The 15,591-nt window shown below is 38.5% G+C and overlaps 1 protein-coding gene across 2 annotated transcripts in view; it reads right to left on the bottom strand.

The window, feature by feature from the left end:
- Positions 1-3,910: 3,910 nt before the first annotated feature.
- fam49al (family with sequence similarity 49 member A, like) overlaps positions 3,911-15,591 on the bottom strand; it is a 51,355-nt gene continuing 39,674 nt past the window's right edge. For both annotated transcript variants that reach the window (XM_042506448.1, XM_042506447.1), the window contains 7 exons: positions 13,210-13,346; positions 13,046-13,123; positions 12,737-12,853; positions 11,744-11,823; positions 11,212-11,338; positions 4,762-4,832; positions 3,911-4,035 (listed from right to left, as the gene is read on the bottom strand). In XM_042506448.1, the coding sequence (XP_042362382.1) occupies positions 3,972-4,035; positions 4,762-4,832; positions 11,212-11,338; positions 11,744-11,823; positions 12,737-12,853; positions 13,046-13,123; positions 13,210-13,346 (674 nt within the window). In that variant the 3' untranslated portion in view covers positions 3,911-3,971. The remainder of the gene's footprint in view (positions 4,036-4,761; positions 4,833-11,211; positions 11,339-11,743; positions 11,824-12,736; positions 12,854-13,045; positions 13,124-13,209; positions 13,347-15,591) is intronic.

The following is a 15,591-nucleotide window of genomic DNA, read 5'->3' as shown; positions in this document are numbered from 1 at the left end:
CAGCCACTCGTGTTCCCCCCAAAACTGTTTTTAATGTGGAAAACTATTAGCTATCCTCTAGTGTCCTCCACTCTTCTGTTTTGGTCTTGATAAAGACTTCAGTGTTGCTGTTAATTGGTTGGTTTAACAGTCTTACATAAATTGATCCTTTGCTGCACCCTTGTGATCAGTTAGGGAACATGACTGAATCCTGAACCCGAGAACACTCAGTACTGTACCCTGACAGGTTTTTAAATTGCTAACCAGCAATTCATTCATTGCTGAATAAATGCCTAATTACATTTTAGTGACTGCTGCTGTTTTTTTTATTATCATGTCTGTTTCAGATTCATTGTTGGCACTTTTTGACCCACTCAGTAATTTCTCCTTATTCTTTTCATCTTGTGTATTGTAATATATGGCAAAGAAAGTTGTTTTGAAATTTTGGGATGTCTGTGAAGTTTTTTTTAAGTTTATAGTCTGTCATACCAAAGACAAGTTTTATTTGATTTGATTTGATTTGATTTTCTCTTTGTCTTAGTCTTATCTAATCTTGCCAAAAATTACCAAATTAAGGGTAATTAATGACTTTAATTAAAAATTATAAAGAATGTAAAAAAAAAAAATCTGTAAAAAAAAAAAAAAATCTGTAAAAAAAAAAAAACTGTTATAATGTGGCTTTGTCTATTGTCTAGTTTAGATATTGTAGGAGGAGATTGATTTTGAAATATTGAGCTCCATGGGATTTGATGGGATTCAAATTTTATTTTTTTGATATACTTAATCCCCAAATGTGTTAAATGGATAAAATAAGTAATTTTTTGCATACTTTCTTCCATATTAACTTGAAAAGTTGTATCTGCATTTTAAAAAACAAACTGTTAGAGATTATTTTTGGGGCTTTTTATGCCTAGGTTAGAGGTAGAATGAAAACCTGCTGTGGCAACCACACAGCTTTTGCACATGGGGCACCTGACCTACCAGGTGAGCTAATGGGCATCCCCATTGTTATTAAAAAGATAAATAAAATGAATTTTATCAATAAAAACAAAAACTTCCACTTTTGCACTGACATCAGTGAGCAGACTGACTGATGTGGAGCTCTACAGACACACAACATCAGTGGTTGAATGTAATAAATGACAAGTTTATTGTTGCACAAAATGTACAAAATAACAAGCAAATGGACAGCCCCTAACCCCCCACACCGCATACCCCCCTCCCCCTGGTTCATCTGCAATAATAATGAAGCTGAATTTCTGAAACCTATGACTACGGCAAGTCCGATGGTCCAAGCCAAACGCATGGTAATTCTGAGAGACAACACATACCCTATTTCAGCGTTACTGAACAATTAAAAATGAATAAAAAACACCTTATTTACACATTTCTGTCAGAACTTTTACAACATGCCATCTATATATTTATACAGAATATGCTTGTGCACATACCCCTGTATAGAAAATATATTATAAGATCAAATTAAATTTGACTAAGGGCTATAGACATCCAAAGTACAGCACTTCTTTTTCATCTCCATTTTTTAGTTTCGTTATTATTTCCCACTCATTCAATGACTCTGTGATGACCTTGTACTAAAGAGAGAACTCTAGTTGTATGCGGACTTAGATGTTTTCCCTCGAGGACCCAAGCTGACCCTAAAGATGCCTGTTGAGAAAAGCCTCACATATTTACACTGGAACACTCAGATCTCTCCCTTAGAATGCACGTGTGTGAATTTGAGTCTATATGTATCATTTAATGTCATTTTGGCTGTTTTTATAGGAACAAATGTACCCCAAATGATGTCAGTGATGTTTTATAAGATTTCATCCCCCCCTCCAGCCTGGCTTGATGATGTAATAAAAACAAAAACCAATCAGCTTTGGCACTAGGTGAAGAAGTAAGTGTGCTGTGGTTTCCTAAAAAGCCTTGCTTGGGATCTTACAAGTCGTGTAAATTTGGGTCCATCCCTGTTTGTGCACTAATGTGAAATCATAGAAAGTTCATCTGCAGATTTAACCCTTTGAAACACGAACAAATTGGCTTGAATTCATTCGAAAACACTGGAAAAGGGGCGATAAGCAACAAAAGAATAAATGTCCCAAAAATTTGCACATTAATTCGTCAAAAAATTACATGTAGAATTACCTGATTTATTTGAGAAAAAAAAGAAAAAGGAATTTAAAAAAAGCTTAAAAATTCAAATAATTTTTCAACATAATTTTAAATAGCTAATTCTGATAATTGTAAATATAGTTTTCCCATTTTTTATTTAAGAAATAATTTTTAAAATCTACTAATTTCTTGAAATTTGTGGAGCATTTCTTAACAAGTTGCTCATTGCTTTTTTGTTCCATGTTTTGAAAGAAATAAAACCAATTTTCTCAGAGTTCGCAGGTTTAAATACTTGTAAAAACGCAACTCAAAGCAGCACCAGAAAAGTGATGTTGCTCCAGGTTTCAAACAGTTAAAAAATTAGTGCAAAAAAAAGGGATGAAGTAACTGATATTGAAGATAGTACTGTGATATCTAAACCACATTAGCACCATGGAGAGAGAGAGAGAGAGAGAGAGAGAGAGAGAGAGAGAGAGAGAGAGAAAGAGAGAGAGCAAGTGAATGACATTGTTCAAGTAAAGCCAGACTACCCACAAGATGTTTTGTGCTGGAACATTTAGAGCATACAGGCACATAACATGGATGGATTTTTTTTTGTGCCATATCCCATGGATGGATGGACGGATGGATGGGAACAGAGGTCAGGGTGGTGGGCAATGAGGGAGAAATCAGGGTGAAAACTGGAGGCATCCTAAAAAGATTACTTATGTCCTCACTTCCTTTCCCTCAGCTGCGCCGATGCAGAAAAGAAACCAAACAGGCAGAAGCAAATCTCCGGAGGCATCCATCACATTGCTCCATAAATCACCTGCAGGTGGAGATCGCTGCAGCTGAAGGAGACGGTCATGCCACCACATCTGCAACCTCGAGAGCTTCAGACATCCCCTTGAAACCTGAGCAAAGTGGTTTCATTTCTTTCAAAAACATAGGAAAGAGGCAGGCAATGAGCGATAAAAGAAGAAATGAGAAAGAAAAAGTAGCAATTGAGAAAATAGAAATTTGTAAAAAAGTACATGAAAATTGCCCCCCCCCCCCCCCCCCCCCCCAAAAAAAAACAAACAAACAAAAAAAAAACAAGGCAAATGATTTGGAAGATGTGCTTAACAACTATAATGTTTTTGTGACATAATTTCAAATAGACAATTGTGATAGTTACAAATATAGTAGTTTTTCTGTTTTCCCTGGACATTTTTCTCCTAACTTTTTTCAAAAATAATTTTCTAAATTTACTAATTTAATGCAATTTCTCACAAAGTTACTCATTGCCTTTTTCCCCCATGTTTTTTACAGAAGTTGTACCAATTTGCTCAAAGGTTTAAATACTTGTGAAATGCATCTGAAAGCAGCACGAGAAAACTGATGCCACTCCAGGTTTCAAAGGGTTAACTGAACGTGTGAGGGCACAGGGAGTCTGCAGGAATCACTTTGGGATCAGATCTCAGGGGAAAGGAGATGGTGTTGTTTTCAAAGTGTGTGCAAAAATACTCGTCAGACTACTGCTGGAACATGAACCCTTTTTGTACATTTTCAGTTTCGATTCTGACCTTAAATTTTGCTATATAGCTTCCTCTTAACTTCTTTTTCACCTACTGCTCGTGTTTCACTTGTTTTAATATATATCTATATTTTCTTTTCTGGCTTTTTTTTTCTCTTTTCTTACTTTACAAAATGAGAGACAGAATGATGGACAGCTGACAATATATATAATTAATTTCCTCTTCTTCTTATCATCAGGTTGGTGTGAACCTGGAGATGATTTTTCTTTGTTCGTTGTAAACAAACAGGTTTATCAGCCACTGGCGTTTGTTTCCTCTCTTTCTTCTTTCTTCTTCCTCTTCAATTGCGCTCCTTCCTTCCTTCCTCTCTCCTCCGTCTCATTGCAGGAGGGCCCTGATTTGTTTGGAGGTGCTGTCATCGTTTAGATGCCGTGTCGTATACCTGAAGGAGACAACGATAAATACAGATGTGCTGAAATCAGAGTGCTGTGAGAAATCCTTGTGCGTATAGGAATGTGAATGTGATTTGTATGTGTGTGGTACCTTTGTTTTGTGTTTGTATTTTTTAGAATTATTTATGTATTCATTTTTATTTTTAATTTTTTTTTCTATATATACATATACATATAAGTAATTTAATATTTTGACCAAAAGACCAAAAGTGACATTGTTTATGTTAAAAAAATAAAATTAAATAAAAAAAAAATATATATATATACAAACCTTACATATCTGCAATCTACACATAGGAATACAATTTTGATTTAAATGTGTTTTTTGTTTGTTTTTTTTTAGAATAATTTCTGATTTTTTTGTTACTAGTATATATGTGTGTGTGTGTGTGTGTGTGTGTGTGTGTGTGTGTGTATCACAAACATATATATTGGTACCTTTTATTTGTTTTACAAATATTCATTGTTTATATTATTATTATTATTGTTATTATTATTATTATTATTATTATTATTATTATTATTATTATTATTATTATTATTATTATTATTATTATTCTCTTTTTTCTATCATTTGATGTGTTGACTTAAAGTAACATGTATGTAAAAAAAAAAGTTCAACAATATGTATATCACAAAAAAAAAAGAAATCCCTGAGCATCATCTCTCTGTATATCTCCGTCTTGTGTGTCACACACACACATGATCATACACACCTCAGTGCGTTCAGAAGTCCCTCCACACTGTTGGACGGTTGCTCTTTCAGCACCTTGATGCAGCCTTTCATCTGTCGGCACAAAGACAACACAGGATCAGGATGTTAGAGAAGGGTCAGCAGCCTCACATCCACCTCTCCTCCTCCTGCTGCCGCCGGTGCTGCTGCTGCCAAACACTTTTCCAGTTTATTCATCCTCTCCTTCCTCTGTGGTGCAACTTGAGTTTTACTTATTACTGCCCCCTAACCATGGATGTAACTTTTGCATCACATGCATAGCTGCAATGCATTGTGGGTGATATAGACCTCTGAAGTGACCATCAATGTTCACTCACTCCCTCAGCCCTCTCAGGGGAGATCTCACCAAGTTCACTTCAGTTTTTTAGACTATTGGAACAGCCCTTAAGATGGCGATGAGGAAGCGCTGAGGGGGAAGTGAAGGGGTTTGTCGGAATTGCGTACTATTTCTTTTTACTTTTAGTAGGTACTATGGCTGCCCTTGCAAAGTATGTACTGTTCCATGCAGTATGCACACAATCAGGACATACTACTTCATAATACTGCACCCTGAATGCTGACCCTCTTTGTCATATAACTGCTACCATGGAGATAAAACAAATCGCCATTTGGTAAACTCAACAGAGACGGAGGTTAACCAGGAGAGCTCTTCTATTGTTACTTAACAATGTTTAACTTTTAAGTTAGAACTGCATACATTGTGGATTCTAACATTATATATTTATTTTATTAGCCTACATATGCATTTCTCTATCGTTGTAATTTTCATTTATTTTTGTTGGTGGTTATCTGTATGATTTTTTTATTCACTTAAATAATATATATTGCTATTATTACCATGTGAATGGTGATCAGTCACTTGACATGTCATTCATCATTGCAGCTTCTGTCAGCTGTCACCCAGCTGTCAAGATGTGATGAAGCTGTAGCTGTGCAGACGATAGTGGGTAAGAATAGCCAGAAAAGCATACTGGCTTGCATACTGCAAAATGAGGCCGGATGTAGTAGGACATCCTGGTATTTTTGGTATACTGCATTTTACATACTTCGTATTGGGACATACATTGGGGCATGTTGAACGACTTTTGGAAGGCAGCGTATGTGTGACAGATTATCTTGCTCATGTGGAGTTCTTTTTGCCTGTGAGCTGAGCTTGTGATTGGCTGATGGGCGTGGCTGAGAGAGAGCACGAATATCAGCGCATATGTAGCGTATGTAGCGGCTGGGAGTGTGGTTTTTCCTCCGAAAAGGTAGCGACCAGTTACTTTTTTTTTTTTAAATCTGTTTTTATTGAGGGATTTACAGATGAGGCATATACATTTAATTTAGTAGAAGAAAAAAAAATTAATGACGAAAAAAAGAAGTTGGAGGCACGAAATACCTTATTCAACTCAGAATTCATTCAAAGAACTTTTACTGCCTCCCCAATTCATCATCTCCGAAACATTCTCAACCTCATACAATGCTTCAATATATTCATAGACAATATATCGAGATGGGCACCATGGCTGCCTAGTAGAACACAACAAACCATAAGCAAAAAGGTGTGTTTTTCATATTTGTCCACAGAGTTTGTGTTACAGTATATGACTCGTTCCAGTTTTGCTATTTTTGCGAGTACGTTGAACCATTCTTGGATAGTAGGAGCTGAAATGTCTTTCCATTTACAATATAATAGTTTTTTTTGTAACTGTGAAAGCTATGTTTAGCATTTGTTGTTTGACTGATTTACAAGCCTGGAAAAGATACCCAGAAGGCAAACAGCAGGATCTGGCTCTATTTGAGATCTGGTTATTTTGCTCGCACACTGACAAACCTCAGCCCAGAAGTTCTAACCCTAACCCTTCTTGAGCTGAGCACCTCCAACACAAGCCTGCTGGTCTGAGGCCAATTCTGTGTAACTTACTAGGATACCAATGGTATCTGTGCACAGTTTTTAGTCGTGTTAACTTTAATGACACATCCTTAGAGACTGTATGTGCTCTGACCCAAATCTGGTTCCATTCATCTTCAGTTATATCACATCCTAAGTCTGTACTCCACAGAGCCTTAGTTGCTTTAAAGTTTGTTGTTATTTTGTCAATGAGTTCTTTGCATATTCCAGGTGCATTTATTTTAGATTGATCATTTACCAGTAAGCAGTTATCCCAATATGTTGTCTTTGGAGGGTCTTTACATTTCTTCCTTGAAGTAACAACAGCACTTCTTAGTTGAAAATATTTCCAACAGGGTAAACATTTTGGTGAGATTGCTGTTGGGCTGATTGTTCTAAATATGATTTAAATTCAGCGCCTTTATACAGGTCAGCCACCTTAGTGACTGAATAGAATTCTTGTCGAAATCCGTCAATGCCAGGTGATTTTCCCGCAGCCATTTGACTGATTGCTTTGTTAATTTCGTCGACTGTTATCTCCTCATCTAGTTTTGTTTTGTCTTCCTCAGCAATAGCTGGGACGTTGATATTATTAAGAAATAGCTCGGCCTTTTGATTAGCACTGACATGATCTGGGGTTGTTATTTCAGATTGGTAGAGTTGCTCAAAATATTCCCTATAAATATCATTTATCTGCATTTCGTGAACTATTTGGTTGCCAGATTTATCTTTCACTGCAGTAATTATATTACAGGTTTTAACTTTTTTGAGTCTGGATGTTAATAATTTAGAGGCTCTCTCTCCATCTTCATAAAATTTGGCTTGTGTCCTGAAAAGTTTTTAAATTTTTAATCGAGTTTCAAGTTTCAATTGGTTCTCTTTTTTTTGTTTCTTCCTCCGAGATTGGTATCCCATTATCTGTCCTCTTACATATACTTTTAGAGCTTCCCACAGTATACTTGGAGAGGATACTGAACCCAAGTTAGATTCAAGGTAGTTGTCAATTTCAGTATTAATGAACCTGCACAGTTCCTTATTCTGTAGTGTACTACCATAAAGGCGTCAATTAAAGCGCTGCATGGGCTTTTGAGGAAAAGAGCAGCAAGTTCTACTGGGCTGTGGTCAGAAATATGATGACTACCTATATTGCAGGACAGGGTGTTGTCCACCCAGGGCTTATTCACCAGGAAAAAATCCAATTGTGGGGTACTGAATAAAATGTAAAGTTTTTCTCTGTCGGATGCGTTAGTCGCCATATATCCACTAGCGCTTGGTCTTTGATCAGAGTTTTCAACGCCATTTCATCCTTACTGTAGTGTCTGCTTACAGCTGAAGGTAGTTTATCAATGATATTGTCCAAGACAGTGTTATAATCTCCCCCCATCACAAGAAGTGTATCTCCCAACATAGAGATATGATTTTTAATTTCATGAAACACTGAACCATCTGAACTAGGAGGAGCGTATATATTGATAAATGCCATCTGTTCATTGTTAAGTTCACCAATAGCAATGACAAATCTCCCAAAAGCATCTGCAGTATTTGGTGAGATGGTAAAATTCAAGTTTTTGTGAAACAAAGTAATCACCCCTCTACTTTTTGTATTATATGTACTATAAGAAATTTGGCCAACCCATACCCTAATCATTTTCACTGCTTCTTCCGGAGTTAAGTGTGTTTCTTACAAGAATATTAGTTGACATTTTTGACTTTTAGCGAAATTCAATTTTTTTTTCCTTTTGATAGGCTGTTGTATACCTCTAATGTTCCATGTCATAAGATTAATTGTATTAGCTCTGTTCATTATTAGATGTTATTGGTATTACACAACATTAACACAAGTAGGCCAGCCCTACAACAAAACAAAACAAATACACAGAAAAGGAAAGGGGGAAAAAAAAGAAGACCCCCTCCTGACCTCCACCCCTCCCCTCTTATCCCACCCCTGTCTCTTATTTCCAAAACTATGAGAGCAATATCATAAGTAGTATGGTGATGGCATCTAATAAACACCACCAAAGACTCTTGTAGTCATCCTCTATTGTACGATAATGTAGGTTTATACCTAGGGAACAAAAACTTCTTTACTATCTGCGAAATGGGGGGTAGATTTAATCAGCCCGATAAAGATATGGCATTTATTACAGTTTGTTGCTCTTAAAAGGCCCAAGACTCTATTTTAAGCCATAAATGTTTAATATTTAGACATTTAAGATGAAATGAAACATGCAAAATCAAAAAAATCGAGCAGGACTGCTCCATATAATAATACACAAAATAAAAGGAAAGGAGAGAAAATAAATAAATAAATAAACTAAATAGGGGAGAAAAGAAATATATATATTAGGCTGAATATGCGACCATTTACCAACAGTGAGTCAGGTTACTATTTTGTGTTAGTCAAACTAGAAGTGTGTTGTTCAGCTAAAAGTTTGCCTGCCGCACAGTGCCTCTGTGAGCCCTGTTTGTAAAGTCTAGTCTGCTGCTAGCATGTCTGTTAGGCCCCTCGCTAAGGACGGCTCGCGCTGGATGGACTTTTGTTGCCCATCATCATCGCCACTGGGACTATGGATTTCGAATACATTCGAACTGTGGGTAAGCAATCGAGAAACCCAACAGTGTATTTGTTGTTGTTCGATGCACATAGTTTCTAATGCGTTTAATTTAAGTCATATATTTCGAATATATAGTCTGGCAGTGTACTATAGTGTTTAAAGTGTCTTCTGTAACATTTTCTGCAAGGTTAAAGGTGATTTTGGGTTAGTGGTCTAAAGGTATCCTGGTTTAAAAGTATCCCGCAGTTAGATTTTGAGAGCACTTCCCTGTGATTTTAGGGTATCACTGGTGGTTTAATATGCTGCGGTGTGTATTTTTCGTTGGGTGAGCATAAGGTAAGCCATCACTGAACATTTTCACATGATTTTTCATTTCATGATTTTTTGTGGCTGGGATGCAGCCAGGGCAGGCCAGCCATGCAGCAGGCCAGCCCTATGAATGTGAAATTCTGTGTGTCTGTCCACTCAGTGAGTGAGTGAGTGACAAAGTTACACCATTGGTCAGAGTAAGTGATGAGTGAGTGTTGGTGATTCCACATTGGCCATTGTTCTTTTGTATTAAATAGGCACAAGAGGCATCTTGGAAGCTTATAGTCCTCCATTACTGTATTCCTCTTTCTCTGTAACGAGTATAAAATGGTAGAAGTAGCAAGCTAGATAGCTAATTAGCCAGCTACGTTCAAAATGGCAATTTTGGACACAAGAAAGTGAGGATCACGTGATCAGTTTGACGAACAGCTGTGTCTGTATGACACAAGCCTTACATTTATTTTAAAGCTATGGAAAGTCAGTGACTGGGTATGACTGACTGAAATTACAAGTCCATCTAATTTAAAAGCCCTTGTGTGTTTCATCTGCCGCTGGTTCCCAACCTGGGTGTCGAGACCCTTTAGGGTCTTCAATGCTTTCCAGGGGGTGATGAGGCCTTCCTGAATTTAAGGGGTTTTAGAAAACTTAAATGAACATAAATAAACAGTAGGCCTATTGCAGCATTTGATTAATTTCTGCTACAATGACTAAATTAATTTGTTATTTCCAAAGATTAAATTACTTTTCAAGATATACTTTTTTTAAAATATCACAGGGCACTGTGAAGATCTGAGCACATGATAAATTCACAGAGCCTTCACTCTCCGCTAAACAGCCTCATTCTACATTAGGAAAGATGGTTACCCAATAGGAATTTCTCAAGAAAGAAACCATTAAAGATTGTATGATTGTTGAAATAATAAAAAAAAAAATCACATAATACATAGAATCCTTTTAAAAGTTCCAGCAAATATTAGGAAAAGTCATACCTGATGCAGCCATAATAAAACACCCTCTGCAGATCGTTTTGCTTTACTTAATCAACTGCAGCGAGTTATGATGTATGGACGTCTGAATGTGTCGACAGTGTTGATTTTACTCTTACTGCTAGAATAGGGGATCGCAGGTTTAAATTACTGCAGCGGGGAAAAGGCAAAGAAGGTTATAGGTTAGCTAAATGGCCATAGTGCCACCATCAAAAAAGAAAATACTGTGTAACACGTAACCCAATATACTCACATTTTTCTCAATTGAGCCAGGGATCAAAAATAAAGGTAGGAAAGGACAATGATGCTGTGGTGAATTTTTTTCTCAAAGCCAAGAAAGATGAAGTGCAGCAGTGAATTCTACGCACTTTACTCTTGATGTACTACTATTATGTAGATATACACATTTTTTTCTGACATCCTCTCCTTGTTGTGTTCACTTTAAGTCTTTAATGTGAACAAAAATTTGAATTAAATTAAATTTCTGATCCCTTGTGCCATCAGACTGAAGACTATGCAGTCTATTTATTTCTGGGATCCTGGCACAGAAGCATACCTGACCAAGAGCCAATCAGGGCTCTAAAGGTTGTGTCTACTGTCATCAAATAGAACATTTAAAGGGAGAGTTTAACAGAGATGGAAGTCCTCAGGAGGCAGAACTCTCAGAGTAATGCGTCTGTTTTAAACACTGATTACTTCTGTGTACTCACATCAATTTTGGAGGTCTTGGCAAAAGCCCCGACGGGGTGAACGTGGTCATAGAGAATGATGACGCCCACCATCACCCTCATGCAGAACAGCATGGTGTCTGTGTTGGTGAACCGACAGCGGTACTCCCTGGGACAGAGACAGTCACGGAGGATAGAAGTTTAAAAAAGAAAAAAAAAAAGAAAGCATTAATAAGATTGTTAAATACGAGCAGAGAGCAGGATGGGACATGGAGTCAGGATCAGAGAATTGTGGCAGTTATTTGAAGCTTTGTGGGATTGTCTTGACAAATTCTCACAAAAAAGACATAAAAGATGATACATTTTAAATGTAGCCTGAAGGACTGCATAAGTGATCCGCTCTGTGAATGAGTTTCTATTGAATTAGTGGCTCGAACTTGAGAGGGTGTCTTTGTGTTCACTTTAAAGGGCTTGTTAATTAGAATCTGAGCTCCTGACCTTTGGAGAGGAGGACGAGCTGAGACGGAGCTGATTTGTGGAAGGGATGATAGAGAGAAGTATGCAAAGTACTCACGGAGTCTCCAGCATGACACGGCACACACAGGCCATGGTGCTCAGACAGTCTGTGGTGTCCTCTATGGGCAAGGTCTTATTCTGAAGGACAGGACAAAGAGAAATCAGAGCAGAACAAAGCTTGTTACTTTTCATTCAACTGTTTGGAAATGAGATAAATGCTGAGAACACTCCTCCCTTCCCTCACTGACACTTTCCTCCGGAGTTAATGTGCCGATTGGGCAAAATGTTCTACCACAAGGTGGAGACAAGGTCCATCTGTAGTTTAGGAACAGTAAAAGGAAGGCAGGGTAAATTTGCTAAAAGGAAATCGTGACCAACATGTCCTCTAAATGTTGCAGTAGTGTCAAACGTCTGTTCTGTCGTGACGCACTGGGGTGTAGAGCTAATGAAAAATACTGTTCTGACAGCAAAAGGAAGGAGAGGGGAAGCTTTCCCTCAGCTCTGCAGCTCGCTTCTGAAAGTCTCCACTCTTTGTGTTAATCATGTCTCAATACAGCAGACTGACCTACAGACATGGATGGAGTATGAGACAGTGGGCCCCTGGGCACAGGTATGCAACGGGCCCCACCACCTCTCCTACACAAGACACATTTTGTGGTGGTTTGCATCTGTTTGTAATTGTGCATCTTTTATGGTTTTGAATCTCTTTTTGTCATTTTCTGTATTTCCATTTTTTGTGTCTTTGTTTTTGTTTCTTTGTAGTCCTTAGCATCTCTTTGTGGGTTTTTTGTGTGTCTTTGTGGTCCTATAGTGTCTCTTTGGGTCTTTCTGTGTCTTTGTGTGGTGTTTTGGGGTGATTTCTGGTCTCTTAGTGTGTCTCATGTTTTTTTTTTATGTGTCTTTGTGGTCTTTTAGCATCTCTTTGTGGTCTTTCGGTGTCTTTTGTGATTTCTTAGTATGGTGGTGGTGGGGGCTGACTCTTTGGGCCCCTGGGCCATTCAGTTCTCCATCCGTGTGTAGAGATCTGACTTGGAAAGAGTTGGAAATGTACCTCTGAAACAAACTTGGTGGTGGCATTACTCAGAGTCTTGAGCATTGGTGTTGCTTCAGCGTAGAACAGGGACATCCGATTAGCCATTTCATTATTGACCTCGTTCTCTGCTTCCAGCTGTGTGCCAATACAAAACAGATATCTTCAGTATGATTATCAATCACATTCAGTCCACTAATCGTGTCATCCAGTCAGTAAAACTGTAGTTTGTATAACTCAAATGGCAGATAGAATTTGAGTGTCAGGAGGAAAGGAACATTGAGATGAAGAATTAAATCAAGTGAAGCTATGCATCATAAACAGGCTAACCTGCTGGTTGTTCAGCCTGTTCCTGCTTATAGTCCTCCGGTAGTAGCTGAAATCATTTTGAATGGCTGGATTTGTCATCTGCACAGGGAGAGAATATTTATTCTTCAGTAGAGTAAAGGTCAATCTGTGAGGGCTGTAACCAGACCAGAAATTATTCTCCTCACCTTCAGTTCATCGAAGCTGAGTGTGAAGTGAAGGATCTCAGCAAACTGTTTGGCCAGGGCTTGCTCTCTCTCCAGGTGCTGCATGGGAGCGTACGGCGGGCTCGTCAGTGCCTCCAGCAGGCTGCGTAAGGCGTTCTCTGCAAACATATGTAGATATGTCAGAAAAATGACTGAACGAGCTGGAATCTGCATGTCATAATGCTCATGCACTGTTCTCTCTGTGTCATGTTCAGAGTGCTGTAATTCTCTGTAATCTGGCCTGGATCTCAAGTCTCTGTCATATCATCAGATTTAAAAACAAAATGCAGCAGCAGCAGGATTTAAACAGCTACTAGCTGATAAAATCACTTCACCCAAGCTCTGTCCCCTCCTCGCTGGCTATCACTGGCTACCTGTTGGGCTTTTAGAAATGACCCCAGTACTGTGTCACACAGGGATGTGGTTGTGGCCAGAAATTTAACATCCTCAAGCCTTGGATCAACACGTCTATTAAACTCTAAATGTGGAGTTCTTTATGTTCTTGTCATTGTTAGCCAGGCTAGCAGCTAAAAGCGTGTGGATTTAAGGATGGCCCTGTTGGTCTGTGGATGGTCAGTCAGTCCACCAATATGGTCCAGAAATACCAACAGCTACAACTTCATGGATTACCATTGGATTTGGTATAGATGATACAATGATGTTGATGATCCCTTGAAGCAGGGGTGTCCAAACTTTTCTGAATGGGGCCAAATTAGATGAAAATACCTGCACGGTCAGCTGCCTCTCGCATCATGAGTTATTACAAAAAAAAAAAATCCAATACAAATGAGACAAATGCAACTGTTTCATTTTCCACTGAAAAAATATTCAACTTCCTACCACTCCTAAGAGCAGCAGCCATTGCTGTCCACTTTACAGTTCTTTGTTGTGACCATAGCCGCATATACACTACCTGTTCAGGGTGTATTACACGCTGTTATGCCATCACACTATTCTGTATTTAACCTCCAACTGCAGAAAGTGGAGACAGAGTGGTCTCACTTCTGAGCCTTGAACAGAGGGAGCAACAGCGCTGTAATGAGCTCTGTGTAAGACGTAAAGCCGGAAAGATGTGACCATAAGCAGCATGGGTGTGACGTTTTGATAATGTGTTTTTGCAATGCGACCCACCACGGGAGATTCAAAAAACAGCTGTTAGCATAGCGGCTAATACAAAGAAGATGAACAGTGGCTGTAGATGTCGGCAAACTGGGAGAACAATGACGTTCTTAAAGAGTACTCTGCAGATTCTGCTGCACTCTCTATCATTGATAGTTTTAAATAAAGGACCAAAATTGATGCAATAGAACCACAGAGTTCATACTTTTAATCAATGCATTCTTCTTCCAAGTCAAATCCTGCTGCCTACATTAACCACAAAGCATCTCAACTAACACTTTGGTCAGATGCTAGGTCACACCCAAGTTTACTGTATTCCAGTACAACAAGTCAGAAAACCTATAAGTTATTAGCAATACCATTTTAGCCATGTTAGCCATTATTAGAAGGATCAGTTGATAACAATGCATTATACTGTATTTTGCACATTCAGACAGCATAGCAACATGTCTACAGAAAGGGGCTGGACTAGATTGTGTGTGCAACTGTTTTAATGAGACGCAAACAAGACAAAAGTCTTCATAAACAACATATTACTTCAGCTTTGACTGCTGTTGCTGTGTGGAGCAGCCATCTTGGATATTGAGGTCCGGGGTTGATAAGGCTCCTCCAACTTTCTGAGTGGGAAATTTGACTTCAGGGAGCATTCCAGCTGAAATGTCCAACTGGGAGCGGGACTACTTTTCATCAAGAGAATTGGTGTTAAACTGTGTTCACACTACAAGCGACACAGCAACAGACTGTAGGTCATTTTCAATGGAAGCTGGTGACATGAAGCTACAAACTGACACCCAGCAGTTGTCGCTGCAGATAAATAAAAGCTGAGCTGGCCTCAACTTTGTTCAGCAGTACCTTTAATTTTTTTTTACATGAACAATATATTTCACTCTGCTAGACAAACTACATATTCTGTATGTGTTATTCCACAAGGATCGGATTGCGTCCTTATGCACGCTGTATCAGTGGCCACACATATCCCCTGTGTCACATATGCTGATAAACCTAAGTCTGTTCTCTAACAAATCAGACACCAGAGCTGGACCTCAAAGGCTCTGTGGAGTAGTGATGCCTCAGAAGCAAAGTCCCCTGAGGCCCCATCCCTTCTCTGCATTAAAAATGCATAAGGACCTTCTATAAATACAGCAATGAAGTGTTTCATCTAAAGGGCCTGGGCAGAAACCCCACTCTCCCTCCTGCTGTTAGCACAGAGCACACGGTTCCTATCCTCAGGGTATGTACTGACAC

Source organism: Plectropomus leopardus, chromosome 18, assembly GCF_008729295.1.
Source record: "Plectropomus leopardus isolate mb chromosome 18, YSFRI_Pleo_2.0, whole genome shotgun sequence".
NCBI lineage: Eukaryota > Metazoa > Chordata > Actinopteri > Perciformes > Serranidae > Plectropomus > Plectropomus leopardus.
The sequence above is the reverse complement of the archived record's forward strand: the minus strand, read 5'-3'. Positions and strand labels throughout refer to the sequence as shown.